Here is a 15,451-nt window from a genome sequence, read left to right on the forward strand (position 1 = left end):
GTGGATTTCAGATATAACTACTCAATTGCAAGTGTGGCCACAATAGTTCTAAGGGGTGTGTGGAGGGAGGGGTGTTGCAGATTATAATTAAAAAAAGAGAACTGTTCAAGTGCTAGGTAGTAAATATGGAAAGCAAGCATGCTGGTTAACTTGAAAAAATAGGCTTCAGAAAGACGTTCAATTAACAGTTGTAGGCAAAGAGGTGATGTATTTCTTCAGCACTTGTAAGAGGTCATTTGCTTTAGGATAAATTTTGGCGAATTTCACAGAGAAATAGATGCTGAAATAAAAATGAAAACAAATTACAGCTTCATGTCAAAGGTACTTTTACCTTCTTGAATATGAGAGGGGAGAACATGATGTATTTTTATTCCAGGATTATATATTATTTTTAAATTTTACTGATTTGTATATTGTGAACTTATTTCATATAAACTGTTCTTCTAAACAAAATAAATCCTGGTAATTAACATTATCTTTGAATCTAGAGTTAGCTTATTCCTCCACCCCTCGACCTCAATCTGGGCTCTAGAAATTTAGGGTAGACACTGGTTGCTATTTTTCATTTATTTTCTGTTTTTTCGTTGTTGTTGTTGTTTTTCCCAAGAAGCTAATGGCAGGGAATCAAATCTGAGTAGATTTAGTTCCAGTGTTTTGATTATCAGTGAATGTTTTATAATCAACATTTTAAATATAAATTACTTCATTTGTTATTTTTCATTTTGATTTTTTTTTTTTTTTTATGATCAGGTTCTAAAGGTAGTGCCAATATGCATCTGTAAGCAAACTGGGAATGAGTTAGAGTACACTATTCCCTCGTGTAAAAAGCCAGGTTTAGCGGTAATGCTTTTAATCTGGACTTGTAGAGGATTCTGGAGCATCCATAGATCTGCTCCAGTAATTACCATACCCCAAGTGGCACTGGAAGAGACATTTGCCTAAAAAGTTGATGTCTTCATTACGCTGTTTACATTTTAATTAGAAACATGAAAATTACTGATTCATACAGACAACTATAGTTTAAGTGGTTTCGTTCACCATCCAATAAATCATTAAAAAAAGAGAACCAACCCACAGTTGGCATAAATAGTTTACTAGGAATCATTCATGGGAATAATGTGTTGGCACTATAAGCTGCTTAAAATATGTTTTTATTTTACCAGAGGTAGAATTTGCATATAAATTAGAGAATGGCATTTTAAGTTGACAGTCATTTATGCAGAATACCACCCACATGCAAATACATACATGGGTGTATGTGTATGTTTTCTATAAGTATATGGGGTTTTGCAGTATTGTGAATGTGGAAATATACCGTGCCTAGTCTTATCAGTTTTTAAAATGCACGTCTTCTTTTAAAACCCATTCAGAAATGTTTGGGTGTTCTATATATGCATATCCACAAACACATCTTTTATCTGTTGGGCAATAGCAACTTGCAATACGAGAAATGTTTATTTCTTGTATGCAGATGTCTCGAGAAGGAGTTGCTCTTGCACTTGCCCATTCATTCCCTTTCCTCTCTCGCATTCTCCCCTAACTTTTGCATGTACTTGTCAATGCTGCTGCCCTAAAACTGCTCCCACTCAGAGCGGCTGGGCTGGACTGAAGCAGGGTGGCTGTCAGAGTCCATTCCTGAGTCAGCAGCACGTCCACTGCCTGAATCTTGCGACAGTCACTCATCCAGTTTTCCCCTCCCCAGGGGACAAGCGTCCTCCTCATCAGCGAAGAGGAATGACCCTTCTGTCTGGCATGCTCAAAATCCCGAATCTCCCCACTTCAGTATGTGAGTTCAAATCCCCCCTCCTGGAGGCAGGGCTGGGACTGCAGCTAATGACTCCGAGATGCAGAGGGTCAGCGCACTGGTGAGCGGGCGTACTGAGGCATTGTGCGAGCTGAGTTGTACATTTTCCCCCTAACTGTAGACTCCTTCCCCTCCCTTCTCCTCTCAAAGCCTTTATTATAGATCAATATTATGCAAAAATGAACCAGGAATAGCCACAGCCATTAAAAGCCATTTTTCTTTTTTGTTATCTTTGTTAGAGAGTTTTTGGCCATGGCTGAAGGAGGCTCTGTTTTTGTTTTCTGGTTTTTGGCTGAACGAAGCATACAATGAGTGAACACTATTTACATCACCTCACTGTAACATTTACATTTTAGGCCCATGTTTGCTTTGCATTTTAGACCCATGGGCTGTAGGTAACAATGAATTAAAATATATATATATATATATATATATATATATATATATATACACATATATATACATATATATTACATAGGAAGGAGGTTTACACAGGTGTTATACTTGAAAGGCTATAGCAATCATTGTTTTAAACTTTGGAATGTGAATATATTACACTGAAACTCTTGCTAACTGCATGATGTGATTTCTGGGAATTAAAGGGAGTAAGATTAATTCTCATGAGTTTGCTGTGGTTGATACATTTTATGCTCCATTTCTGTATCTTTTGGCTAGTCTTTCTTAAAGTTCTAGGGAATCGCCAAAGTTTTAAGATGCTAATCAGTTATTTTGTGTTGTCCACAAAATTTGCGATTTTATTGAAAAGTCACTAGGATCATTTTCATGGTAATCCAGGCAATTGGTCTAGGTCCTCAGACCAGGACTTTTCAAACCAGTTCTTAGTGCTTTGCATTTACCAGACAGAGTTCCTGAAGTCATGGGTACTTGCTCATTGGTGTGCTGTGTATTGCCTCTTTTTTTAGAGGCGGGGGCAGGCCGGGCCCTTATTAGGTCTCTGTACTTCCTAGATGCGATTAGACACAATAGTCGACATCTGTAAGGACAGAAACATGCTGCTTACTTGTACACACGGCAAAATTCTCATAGTTCTGTGCTGGCTGGGAAATCCTGTCTGCTTTATGCAGTGTGGCCTGAAACAGTTGTGTGGTGAGGGAATGCTGGCTGCTGGCCAGCCATTGACTATGAAATCCTGGGTACCTGAGAGCTTATCAGTTCTTTTGCTTTGTAAAAGAAAAAAGTGATGAAAATGTTGGTAAACTGCCATGAAGGTTTAAGGCTGCTGGAACAAGGAGCCGTGTAATCAGATTGGAAAATGGAGCTTGAGATTCTCTGCATGGAGAGCAGCCGTCTGTGGACCCCGTGAGCCGCTGTGCAAGTGCCCAAGCTGACCACTTTGTTAGCAAATCAGCTTGTTTGCTGCAGCAGCAGGGTGGAAAAGACCAGAGCTTGTGATGGTATGTAACGGAGGGAAAGCTCTTGCATGGCACAATCTAATCAGCTTGCAATTAGCTCAGGCTCTACAGTCACCTTCTTAATTTTCTTCTTTTCCCCCTGTTTGTGTTAATACTGTGCACTTTAAACAATTAAGTAAGGGAAGTAATCCTTCAAGCAAATCAAAGCCATCCTTTAATTTTATCACCCTGCTGAAAAAGTATCAGGTGGTCCACTGGTCTTCATCAGATGCTGGAAATTCTCCGGCTCACTGTAGCATAGAGAGGGGCTTTAACCATCTGATTATTTTAAAGATAATCTCTCTGATATTTTGGCGAGGGGGGCAGAAAATGGTACATCATTTAAACTAGCATTGAAGTTAAAATTAATGTGAGGGGAGATTACAAATGCCTTTTAGTTTATATATAGTAGTGAATCTATTTTATATTTTTAACAACCAGAGGCAGGCTGTGTGTGTGTGTGTGTGTGTGTGTGTGTGTGTGTAAGAAAGATCTGTGTGTATATATCTATGAAATCCTTTATGCTGCTGTTTATTTAGGCATTTCTATATAGCACCTTTCTGAAGGCTGTGATGACATAGCCACTTGTACTGGTAATTCTACTACTTCACCTTTGGCGAACTTGATTCACCAAGGTTTAAATGAACAAGGATATCATTGCTGATCAAATGTGTTACTTGTTAATCCTTTAAAATAAAATTCAGATCGTGTGGGAGAGGTGAGAAGAGCAAAGCATAGGTTTGCAAAATCGGAGTAATAGTTTTACATTTTACTTAATTCAAGGACAGTGACTACTGAAATACGATTTAAAAAAATGATACCTATGTATCTAAATAAAATAAATACATCTCATAATATTACATAAGCTACCTTGTTTCAATGTTCCTCTCCCGGAAACAGGCTAAATGTTTGCTAACATATTATCCATGTGCATGAATCTTTAACCATATATGTTTTATTAGGTGTTTGTTGTGAGGTGGAAAATGGGCATTATTTCATGAATGTTTACTTTAGAAAGCAGCACAGGGAAAGAATTAGCTTTTAATGGTTATTGAAGAATTAGAGTATTTTAAGTTATTATGCTCCAAAATAGTCAATTCCTTTCTGGGGATTGTTTGTGTTAATAAAAATGAACACTTATTAACAATAACAATGAACAATATTATTGATATCTGATTACATTAGTATCATATTTGAATTCTCTCCATGTTATTAACATAAGAAATTATTTGCTTTATTAAATGACACAAAACTGTCTCCTTTTTGCCTTCAGCAAAAAAATCTCTCAATTTGTAACCAATCATTTGGACTTTTTTTTTTTAAACAAACAATTCAAAAAGTTTAAATGTTCATGTATTAATGCTGTGTGAAGGATAGCATGACTTCTGTTTTGCTATCCTCATTTGATTATATGTCTTACTTTTGTATTTGGAGGAATGAATTTAGTTCGATAGAAAATGAGAATAGTTAAAATAAAATGCATTTAAAATTAGGTAAGTTTCTAAGTTTGCCTCGGGGTTTTGCTGGTGTTGCATCAATGTGTCCTTTTTTGGTGTTTTGAACTTTTTTGTTTTTAATTAAAAAAAAAGATTAAAAGAAACATATATCACCTACACACATCTTATGCTGCAAAGATTCACTTTATATTCTTTTAGAGGACAAACTCCATTAGATATGCACTTACTGTACGTTGGATTGTAAATCTTACAATTTAATGGTAATTCAGTGAGCAGTTATTGCTTCAGTGGCCTTTTTTCTTTCTTTTTTGTCCCATCTCACTTGTGAAATAGGGTTACCCTTTACAAGTGTCACGTCCATAGATTCATCTTTTGTACTTTGTAGTTGTTCCTGGTGCATCATTCTTAAGTTAAAAAAAAAAAAAAGCAAAGCGATAGAGGAACCATGTGGTGGAAGGAGGGAGTGAGTGTGTGTGTGTGTGTGTGTGTGTGTGTGTGTGTGTGTGTGTACAGGGGTTGGGGGCTGTTGAATAAGGGGTCCATGCTTATGCCAGAGAGAGACAGAGACCCAGAAAGATACAGGAACTCTAGCAACTGAATAATCAGGAGGTTTAGCATCAGTCAAACAGATTTAATCTCTTTTTCTAAATATGCATTTCCTCTAACTTCGTTCTCAATCTAATGTTCAGTTTTCCATAACAGATTGCATTCTGCACTTGAATTCCTGGAAGTAGAAATGCTATCTGATTGGTACAAGTCTCTTTGCCTTGCTTACTTACACTGTTAATATTCTTATCCTTTTTGGACTCTGAAATACTTTTTTTTTTTTTGTAGAAACAATATACACATTCATAAAGAAATTATAAAGGGATTCTCCTTTTGAAGATAATGAGTTCTTTTCAGGAACTGCAGGTTACATGGCGCACAAATGAGCTCTAAGTGGGGGGATTTAAAGTCCTGCTACAGCATTTAATTTCTTGAGGAAAGGAGTTCAGTTCAAGGTTAGCCTGTTATTGTGGCACTGGCAACTACTTCTCGTGTCCCCGTTCTTCTGCCAGCAGTACTGCACAAAAGGCAGTCATTTTTATTTAATACGTGGGGAGGTATTAATCACTGCAGTATTTTCTTGCAAAAATTTATCCTATCATATTCATTGTTTCACTGCCCATGACAATAATAGGTGTTTAATTACTCAATAAGAGCCATTTATATATTCCGTTTTTCCTGTGTGCTGGACAAATGGTATTGATTTTATACTTTGATGCAACATGAAACTGTATTAAACACAATTAGAATTCCAAGTCTGGTAAAATATACATTTGTTACAGTAACTGGACTTGCTTTGAGAAGCGGCAAGCATCTTCTAATCCAGGCGATGCCTTTGGTGTAAAAAGGACGTTTGATTTTATTGCAGCTCTGTGCTTAAAAATGAATGCTCTTTTTTTTCTCATGATGTTCGTGTGAGAGAGAGAGAGTGTGTGTGTGTCTGTGTGTGTGTGTGTGTGTGTGTATGCATGTGCACAGTGTGTAGATTTTAGTTTTAGTGAAGCAATAGAGTTTGTGTGAAATGAAAAGGTTTGAAATGGATGGTTCTTTGTAGTCAGACAAACCACCGTGTACAGATGAACACTGACTGTGTAATTTGGTAATTGTGTCTCTTTAGCTAATGCTATAGGTCTTTGTTTTACCAATAAATAAGTTATTACCTAGGGTGAGGCTGGGAACCGTATGATATGAAATAGCACCTTCATCTCATGCTGGATTCTGGTTTACTTCCTTTTAAGGTGTTGAGGAAGACCTCCCAAATCCCTATGGTGTTGTAAGTTAAACATTGGGTTTTGTCAAAATTGGCGCTAAATAAAACCTTGCATTTAACTGCCACTACTATATCACAGCCAGGCAGTGCAAAACCTCGCATAGAACTAACTGAACTCAGTTCTGTTTTCCAGCAGTGGTGCAAGTCCGTTTGTGCTTGGCTTTACCCTTATTTTTCACAGACACATTCCCGCCTGCATTTGGCATATCCAAAATCATAATTGGAGAGGCCTCTTTTTTTGGTCAGTGCATTCATTGCTTATGATTTTCAGCTCCTTACAGATTTATTTCCTGAGGAGGAAGGTCATTTAGCTTTACCAAAATAAACAACAAAATAAACCAGGGACAGACCAGAGGTTGCCTAATGTTCATATTTTTCACTAGTGGGTAGCTTGTATCGTTGCTAAATCTTACTTTCTACTTCTAAGGAACACAGACCTCCAGGCTGAAATGTCCCAGTTTTGGAGAGTTATATGGATGGCGATCCTTATCCCTAAGAAATGTAGATCGCCCATTGACGCAGCTGCTTTCTTCATCAGGAGGGTATTTTATTATCCAGAACTCTAGTGATTACTGCTATAACATTAATTAATATCACTACTTTGTATAGAATTTTTTAAAATTTGTGTAGCAGGCACACAACTTCAGGGACTGTTTTAAAAATACTTGACATTTGCTTCATAGTTACAGAAACAGTCTCAGTCAATTGTTTATTAGTTTTAATTGAGCATTTCTTTAGTTAATATTTGTGTTGTTATTTTCCTTATGGACTATCATATGACAGCATATGTTAACATTTGTAAAGCAATAAGAAAATACAAATAACAATTTACATCTGGCTGATATACTTTTTTTTTTTCCTGAAGCTTCTAAGAGTTAGAGAAAAAATAAATTGATTGGCCTCCCCATTTTAAAACATTATTCTATTTTTTGCTTGTAGATATGGAACAGCCAACTTTCATTCTGGAAGTATGTGTTACATGTTTATTTTGCTTTATTGGAGCTGGGCGGATACTGGCAAGAGGAGGCTTCTAGGGTAATGGAATCTGAGTTTGCAAAGTCCTGGGCAGGCAGATTCTCCCTTACTCAGAAAATCACTTTCTTGGGCTTCTAACAGCTGGGTGGCGAATGCTGTAGTTTGTAAAGTAGGATCATGCTTCAAAGGGGATAAAAAAAAAAATCTAGAAATTTCCAAACTTTCGGCCTTTCTCCTACATACTGAAACCAAGGTCCCTTTGATTCTCTGATCTGGATCCTAGGCCCCTGGTGATTCCTTTGTGTCCTTTCCAAATGAACTGTTTGTACTTTATATTTCTGCTTAGACAAATCATTTATTTATTGAATAATGTGAGTGTAGGTTCAATTAAGTGAAAGATGATCACATATTCTTAGCTAGTTGTAAAGTGGATTCCATGAAGAATTGGTATAGAGGCTGTTTTATGGCTAAATATTACTTTGTAGGAAGGCTTTCACTGCAAAGAGGAGTGTGTTGGTTGCTAAAGAGTGTCTGCATTTGGTTTTGGGCAGCACAGCTCACTTAACTGCAAGATGGTGTTTGCCAAGGGCCTAGCTATGTGGTATAAATGGAAACTTGGCTTTATGGGGACGCTGAGTCCCCAGTATGACACTCAGTTTGTATGAAGACTTATACTCTAGCAGGCATATGAAAAATACCCGTTTCCATTTTCACAGTCCTCTTTTTGCAAATTTGTTTTTCACTACTGTTTGGAGCCCTCTCATTCTTATTTTAAGGTAAGGGTCCTGGGTCTGCTAATCTTTTATGTCTAGACATAAGATCTATGATTCCATAATGTCTCATGAAATCATTCATATACACACATACAAATACATGATCTGCTTTATTTTCAATATGAGAATAACAAAAATGATACCAATAGTAGCTATAATAGGTTTTTTTCTCGTTAGTAGGGAGCTCAATCTCTCCTAGTGGGGGAAATTTAGGCACACAAAACAAATACATTTTCTTAAAAGCTTTGTTTATGCTGGCACCTAACGTATCAGTCACACCCTTCCTGAATAAACTGACCGAGTATTTGACTGGGAAAACTAGTCATTTCAACTAGGGGATCTGTTGGAGAAGGTTTTGTAGAGAATACCGTGGACGCAGAAGACATCTATTTTCAGAACGTTACTTTTGTTGTGTTGCCTCACAGAAACTTCCCATAGCCTGGTGAACAATAAATATAGTCTATATGCAGCTGTTGCTTTTTAAGGCATTCATATCGTATGTATCATTTTTACAGAATCCCTTTAATTTTTTTTTTTTTTTTTTTACTGGGGTACTATAGTATTTGTTTGTGGAAGCATTCGTGGATTCCAGTGTGTTTTATGCCTACTTCCTTTTTCTTTTTCTGCCCTTACAGATTTTCTCTCCAAACCTCTGTTCCACCCACTCCTATCCTACAGTTCTTCCAGTCGCCTCGTCCTAAAATCAATAAGACTATTAAAGCCATTTGGAACTTTTTAAAAAAGAGAAATAATATTTTAATTACTACTGACATGCCAGTTTGAAGCTCATATCCTCCTTTATGACAGTTCAGTTTAGAAACTACATTGCTTCATTTCAGTAACTTTATTACCATTTGGCTCAGAGATTTCTATTTCGCCTTGGCCACAGATTTCATCAGTTGCCCGGTTCACCTTTGTCCACGCTATACTTGTGAAATGACCTCGTCCGTTAGTGCTTGTCAATAGTAAATTGCTATATTCTGTGCCTAGAAACACACCAAACTACTACAACTCTTTATTGAATGATTGAGTTTATACTAAATTTTTTAAAATTAAAATTTAGTTTGAATAGTCTTAATTACCGCTCACTACTAGTTATTAATAATTAAGGCACCAGTTAGGGTCAGCTCTCTTTTATCATTCTTATTTGTAATAGGAACATGTAAACATAAGGTAGCATGTGGGTGTCTATATGACAAGTATGTTTTCTGTGGTGTTTCTCCCCCTCTAATTTTTTAACTATTTTATCAAAATAACAGTGAGTGAAGTGAATTGGTCAAGGTTCAATTATTCTGATGACATCATATTAATTTTCTTTTTGAGAATTCCCAATGACTAAATCATCTCTTCACAGAAAGCTCATTTGCTGTTGTAATATACAAACACAGAGGATTCAATATCAAAATGTGGCTTTTTTTCTTAAACTAATTATTAAGATAATCTTAAATATAGTTTTCTTTTAAGCAAATGACTAAAGCAATATATTTCAGAATACTTTGAATTTTATGATTATAACAAGAGTAGATATATCTCTATTAAACATGTAATTTTCTTAACTATAGATATATACTTTTCCACACTGTAAAATTTACATGAAAAGAAAAAAAAGAATGTCTGCTGTTCACCTCTTTTCACGAATAATTTGGCTATTTTATATCTTTAACAAAACATTAGCTCTGTTGCTTTTGCCATAAATAGGTCACTGTTAAGTTGCCTAAAAATTAAGGTAAAATAAAAGGCCAGGAAATCTCATTTATATGAATTTTACAATGATGACAAAATATCACTCTTATTTTCCAAACGTTGTTTGACACATACTTAGTTCTGGCTGAATAATTCTGCAGAGATAATTTTAGTCTACTGAGAACACTTAAATTCCAAATTCTATCTTTTTGGGGTTATTAATCTTCTTTATTTTTGTTTTGTTTCCACATCTTTGAAATAACCTGGTTTCAGACAGTTTCCCTACTAAAATAAAATGAGACTTAAATTGTTGAAGAAAATACTTCTGACAGATAAACATGGTAAGCTGGGTTGTTTTCATAATATTCTGAATGTCCTGAAATAAAAATGATTGAAATTTTATCTCTAAATAAAAATTAAGAATAATAGTATAATAATTGTATAATTGTACATTTGATGTTAGGCAATGAAGATAGGAAAGAAACATTAAGATTTCCCCTACTACCACTAGATACAACTGATGCTACCCTTGCTGTGACATTCAGGAATTATGAAGGTTTTATTAGTTTGTTTCTACCTTTGGACTTATTTGCTAAATAAAAATATATATACATATATATATATAGCAAATATGTAGTTTTATGTATGTATATATATATATATATATATATATGCCATTTTAAATGAGATTATTGTCTAGAAAATAAAATTTAATAAAAGCCTGTTTGAAAGTGAAATTTGTCAAAATTTCAGCTGACAAAGATTTCCTCTGTGATGTACAATAACTGGTATTGCAACATTGCTTTTCCTGAAAGACTATGATTTTTAGATTGCATGTAGCTCAGGACAGAATTTTAACAAATGGAAACCATATGGAGTCTAAATGTAATTTGTTGGGATGATATGCAGAGAGCAGTATTGTGAATTTTGTATTTTAAATGATATCTTTTAGGCTCACATTACAAAAATAAAAATTAACATAGTCTAAACCTGAAATAAGTACAAACAGTTTAACCTGTTTGAATCATAATGTTTACGTTTGTTTTACTATACAGTACCTACATTTTCCAGTAAGTAGAACAGTCACATTTACTACACAATATTTGAACGGCTTGTGTGTACCCATGAATAGTGTCACAGTTTAAATAAAACTATTACTATAAGCCACCACTTTTACATCTTTGGTTTTACCTTGTTGAATATCTGGGGCAAAGGTTCAAGGCATTTCTTTTCATGCTCATAATCAGTAACTGCTATTAATCAAAACAAACTTCTTTAAAAAAATAATTCATATAGAAGAAAAATGGGTAGAAATCACCAACATGGACAACTAGATGAATTGTGAGTTCAGATTTACTTGTAGGTAAGTTAAACATTAGAGCCATGAAGTGTAAAGTTTGTGTAGCATTTAACAAGACTTGGAAGAACATTAAAAGTAATTTATGTGTAATATGCAATACTAATAGGGCTTCACAGAGCCCTAGAGAAAGCTGCAAATGTAATTCAGAATATTCGGGCTCCCTGAGATGTTGAAATTATGTTCTATGAACACCAAAATAAAGTTTCAACAAGATTTTCTTGCAACCATATAAATTCCCAAGATGAAGATAAATGAAAATTAAAAAAAAAAAAAGTCCAGCAGTATAAAAATGCACACAGTTACAAGTGTGATGAAAAGAGAGTTTAAGTTTTTATTTTTTCTGAGTGGTTGCCATATCTTAACTGGATTTTATGTTAAACCAGTTATGTTAAAAACCAGACATGTACATAGTGCCCCTCTCTTGTCACTTTGTTAATGGAAAAAAGGTTGAAGAGATAAAGAAGAGAAAAAGAAAAGAATTATAATGAAAGATTTTGAGTGCTGCTTGAGAGTTGTGGGGAACAATCTTGCATCACATCTGTTAGGATTAGCCAAAAAAACCCAAAGCGTACACACACACACACACACACACACACACACACACGCACACACACACGCACACAAACGGCTGTAATTAAAGCTTTAAGAATTGAGTTCTGCCATTATCTAATAGTTAGAGGTAAAAATACAGCCTCTCTGAATCTCAGTGGTTTTCATCTTAAAATGAACGACTTTCATTGGAAGATTTCTAACTTATATTCCAGCTCTAAAACACGATGAGGATCTAAGTTTCATTCTACGAAGTTCCATTTGAAAAATTTTAAGTACAAGGAACTGATTGTGCCACTCAGTTTTTCTAGTGGATGTCAGCTGTAACACACAGCGCTCCCTGGTGTGTTACTTCTTAGCCTTCAGGAGACGTTCCCAAGCGGTGGGCCGCAGACCTGAGAAATCTTGGGCTTATTGCTGATGTCTCTCAGATTTACATGTATACCAAACATATGTTTGTCACACAGGTTTTTTTTTTTAATACATATATGGTGTCTCGTGATTAGAATAAAAAAATGCAGATGTTTAGAAGTATCACAAAAGTGTCACAGAATTCACTTGTTCTCAGTCATTTTCTCCATCAATGGATGCTACAAGTAAAATCAATATTTGGAATCTACAATTTTTTTTAACGTAAAAAAGGGTGGAAACCAGTAATTTGAAATGAATGTGTACTCACTGGGAGTACATTAATTCCAAATAATGTGCACTATTAAGCATTGCCTTGGAAGTTGTGCCATCAATTTTTTTCCAAGGGTTTTAGAATATCTAGTTAGGGTTATGGCTCCATTTCCTGTCAGAGTCTTTAAAATATTCTGTTAGCTTAGTATTAGTAGTTGTCTTATGAACTCCTTCTAATGGTGAATAATAACTGCCATTTATTGGGTGATTTTAGGCACTTTGTGTGTGTGTGTGTGTGTGTGTCTGTGTGCGTGTAGTATGTAAATAATTTTCCCATTTTGTGGATTAAGATATTAAGGCAAAAAGATTTCAGGTATTTTGTCCCACTCTTCATAGCCACTGGCAGAGATGGGAATCAAAATTGGCCTGTGTAACATCGTCACAGCTCACATAGTGCCTGTGGTAAAAATTAATTTCAGATTTAGTTTAATGTCATACACAGCTCCCACAAGGAAATGTGTGACAATATAGTCCATGTTCTGAAATGGATGTGTCATCATCACAACAGAATTGCCTCTCTGTGCCTCGGTTTACCCAACGTTGAAGTAGAGAAACCTTTTATCATTTTATTTTACTTTTCTTCCTAGGATAATGTGTGAATTAGTTAATGCTCATAAAGAAGTGATTTGATGAGGGGAAAGCTCTATCTAAATGCTAAGTATTATTTATTATTCATGTAAGCATATTACTGTACCCTTCAATCACCTTTTTTTTGGATGTTTCAAATGGGCAATTACTGTCTCTTTGTGTAAGCCTTTTAAATTTTTTAATTTAAATTAAAAGTTAATCTAATTTAGGAAAACTGCCAGCTGGAAAGGAACACAGATTTTTTTTTTTTTCCCCTTCCTTTCCAAACAAAATAGCAATTCAGAATCCACTCTCTTTTAATATAGTAATGTGGGTAGGCTTTCCTGGGGTAGTGGTATTAGGAAGGAGGGCTAATTAGTAATGGCTGCTTTGTAATGCTGATAATTTATGTGTTAGGATTAGTGCTGATAATAGATCTGATTAGGTGGAATTAACTGATATTTAAAAAGATGGAGATGCCTTTGTTTATTAAATCTCCAGTTTGGGGTACAAAGTATAGCTGAAGTGGCCGGATCCTTGAAATCTAGTTAATGTGGCTTTTCCATAATACAGTGCCCAAATATGACCAGGGTCAGGAAGCAGTGAGGGTCATTTGAGTTCAAGCAGCCCTTTTCATCTTACGACCTGACTCAGGAGCCCTACAAATAGAAAACATCAGAGTTCGAAGATCAGAAATGTCAAGTGTGCTTTAAAAAAGGGAAGACATATTTACCTGAGCTCTTCAGTTAATATCTAGCAATGCTTGATGGGAAAATCCTTCTATAATTCTCACATGACTGTTGACTGAAAAGGAACTGGTTTTCATTTTAAGATGGAAAGTAAAAAAAAAAAAAAAACATTAAAGAAAACCCGTTCCCTTAATTCTGCCCCCCCCAAATATGCATATTCAACTCTCTGTTCTTTTAAAATAATGCATTTTAAATATTCCCTAACACTATTAAATTTTTAGGAAGTATGCTTAGAAATCACATTATTCAGTTGCACAGTTTCAGTTGCCCAGCAGTGTCATTAAATTCTCTGGAGTGATTCCAGTCCCATAAAAAGTAGGGACCCCTTTACATTGTTTCCATATTCAAATGGAAATCTTTTTGCAAGTTAGTAATTAAAGTATTTAACCTCTCTCTCCCTCCATTTATTAGAAAACTCTTTTTTCTTTACTTTTCAATTACGAAAAACTGCTAAAGCCAATCAGCCATTTATTTTGATAAACCGCTTGTAACAGTCTCAGCTAAATTCTGCAAATAACAAAAAAAAAAAGCTAAATAATCACCGTGAGCAGATTTTGCAGAGACCTTGCTCAACCTGTTCAGGGATAATTATGCCAAGCTTTTAGTATGGGGCAAAGGAAAACATAAAATTAAGGCATGAAAGAAAGTCTACCTATTTTGAGAAAATACTGGGATAATTGGTACTCTTTTTATTACCATTTTATTATAGAAAGATATTGTCTTGCCATGAAATACAGGTTTACAGCAATGAAATAGTACTATGCGGGGTTGAGGGAATTTCTCTGTTAGATGGATTGATTTAAAATGTAATAAAAATAGCAAATTGCTAAAAAGTGAATCATACTAAATAGTCAAATTAGAGTTCATTATTTAAATGACTTTTTTCCCCCTTTTAATCATAAGTTATTCATAATTGCTTTGTTTCTGACAAGTACATTATAGGGGCCTTTTTTTTTTCCTCTCTCTCTCTCTTTAAAGTTGCATTTAGAGTCGCCTTTGGTTTGGAGCTACAAACCATAAACTTTCTTTGAGAAATGGAAACATCAGGAATCTACCATCACATGCAGGGGCCTAGAAAGAGAAGGCAAGAGACAGATTCACAGTGTTATAAATGGCAGTGATACCAAACGTGACCCTGATAATGCTTATGTGGTGCTTGGAAATTTACCTCCTTTACAGACTTTGTCCTTTTGTATGTGAAGGTGACTGTGAAGAGTGTGTCTGAACAGAATGATGTGTGATCCGTTGCTCGTTACATATTGATTATTAGGAGCATCTCCCGTTTTAGTAAGGCCTGGAGATTGCGCAACACGGGACCCTGTTTTAAAGTAACAGTACAAATTAAAACTACAGAAGTAAGTCTGAGTGTTGGAAGGGGACAGGACAAGTGAGGATCCCTGAAGCTTCAGTTTCTGGAGCTTCTGGTAGATCTGCCACTGCTGATTACATATGTGATAACTGGGAGTGGGTAGTTGAAGGCTTCGTTTTGATCACATCTGTTAGATTTGTATTGGTTAGATATTCATGGCTGAGAGGACAGGAATGGTTCAATGTTTAGAAACGTTAGTGAGTAGTACTCTCTGTATTCCTGGCACTAATATTATACATCACACGGGTTGGGAGTG

At 35.4% G+C, this 15,451-nt stretch overlaps 1 protein-coding gene across 3 annotated transcripts in view; it reads left to right on the forward strand.

Annotated features, from left to right (window-relative positions):
- FIGN (fidgetin, microtubule severing factor) overlaps nucleotides 1-15,451 on the forward strand; it is a 121,285-nt gene that overhangs the window by 19,032 nt on the left and 86,802 nt on the right. Inside the window, exon 3 of one of the 3 annotated variants that reach the window (XM_033112640.1) lies at nucleotides 1,703-1,786. The exons of the other annotated variants lie outside the window; for them this stretch is intronic. Within the exon in view, the coding sequence (XP_032968531.1) occupies nucleotides 1,703-1,786 (84 nt within the window). The remainder of the gene's footprint in view (nucleotides 1-1,702; nucleotides 1,787-15,451) is intronic. 3 annotated transcript variants of the gene reach the window in all.

The sequence above is a fragment of the Rhinolophus ferrumequinum genome, chromosome 8, assembly GCF_004115265.2.
Source record: "Rhinolophus ferrumequinum isolate MPI-CBG mRhiFer1 chromosome 8, mRhiFer1_v1.p, whole genome shotgun sequence".
NCBI lineage: Eukaryota > Metazoa > Chordata > Mammalia > Chiroptera > Rhinolophidae > Rhinolophus > Rhinolophus ferrumequinum.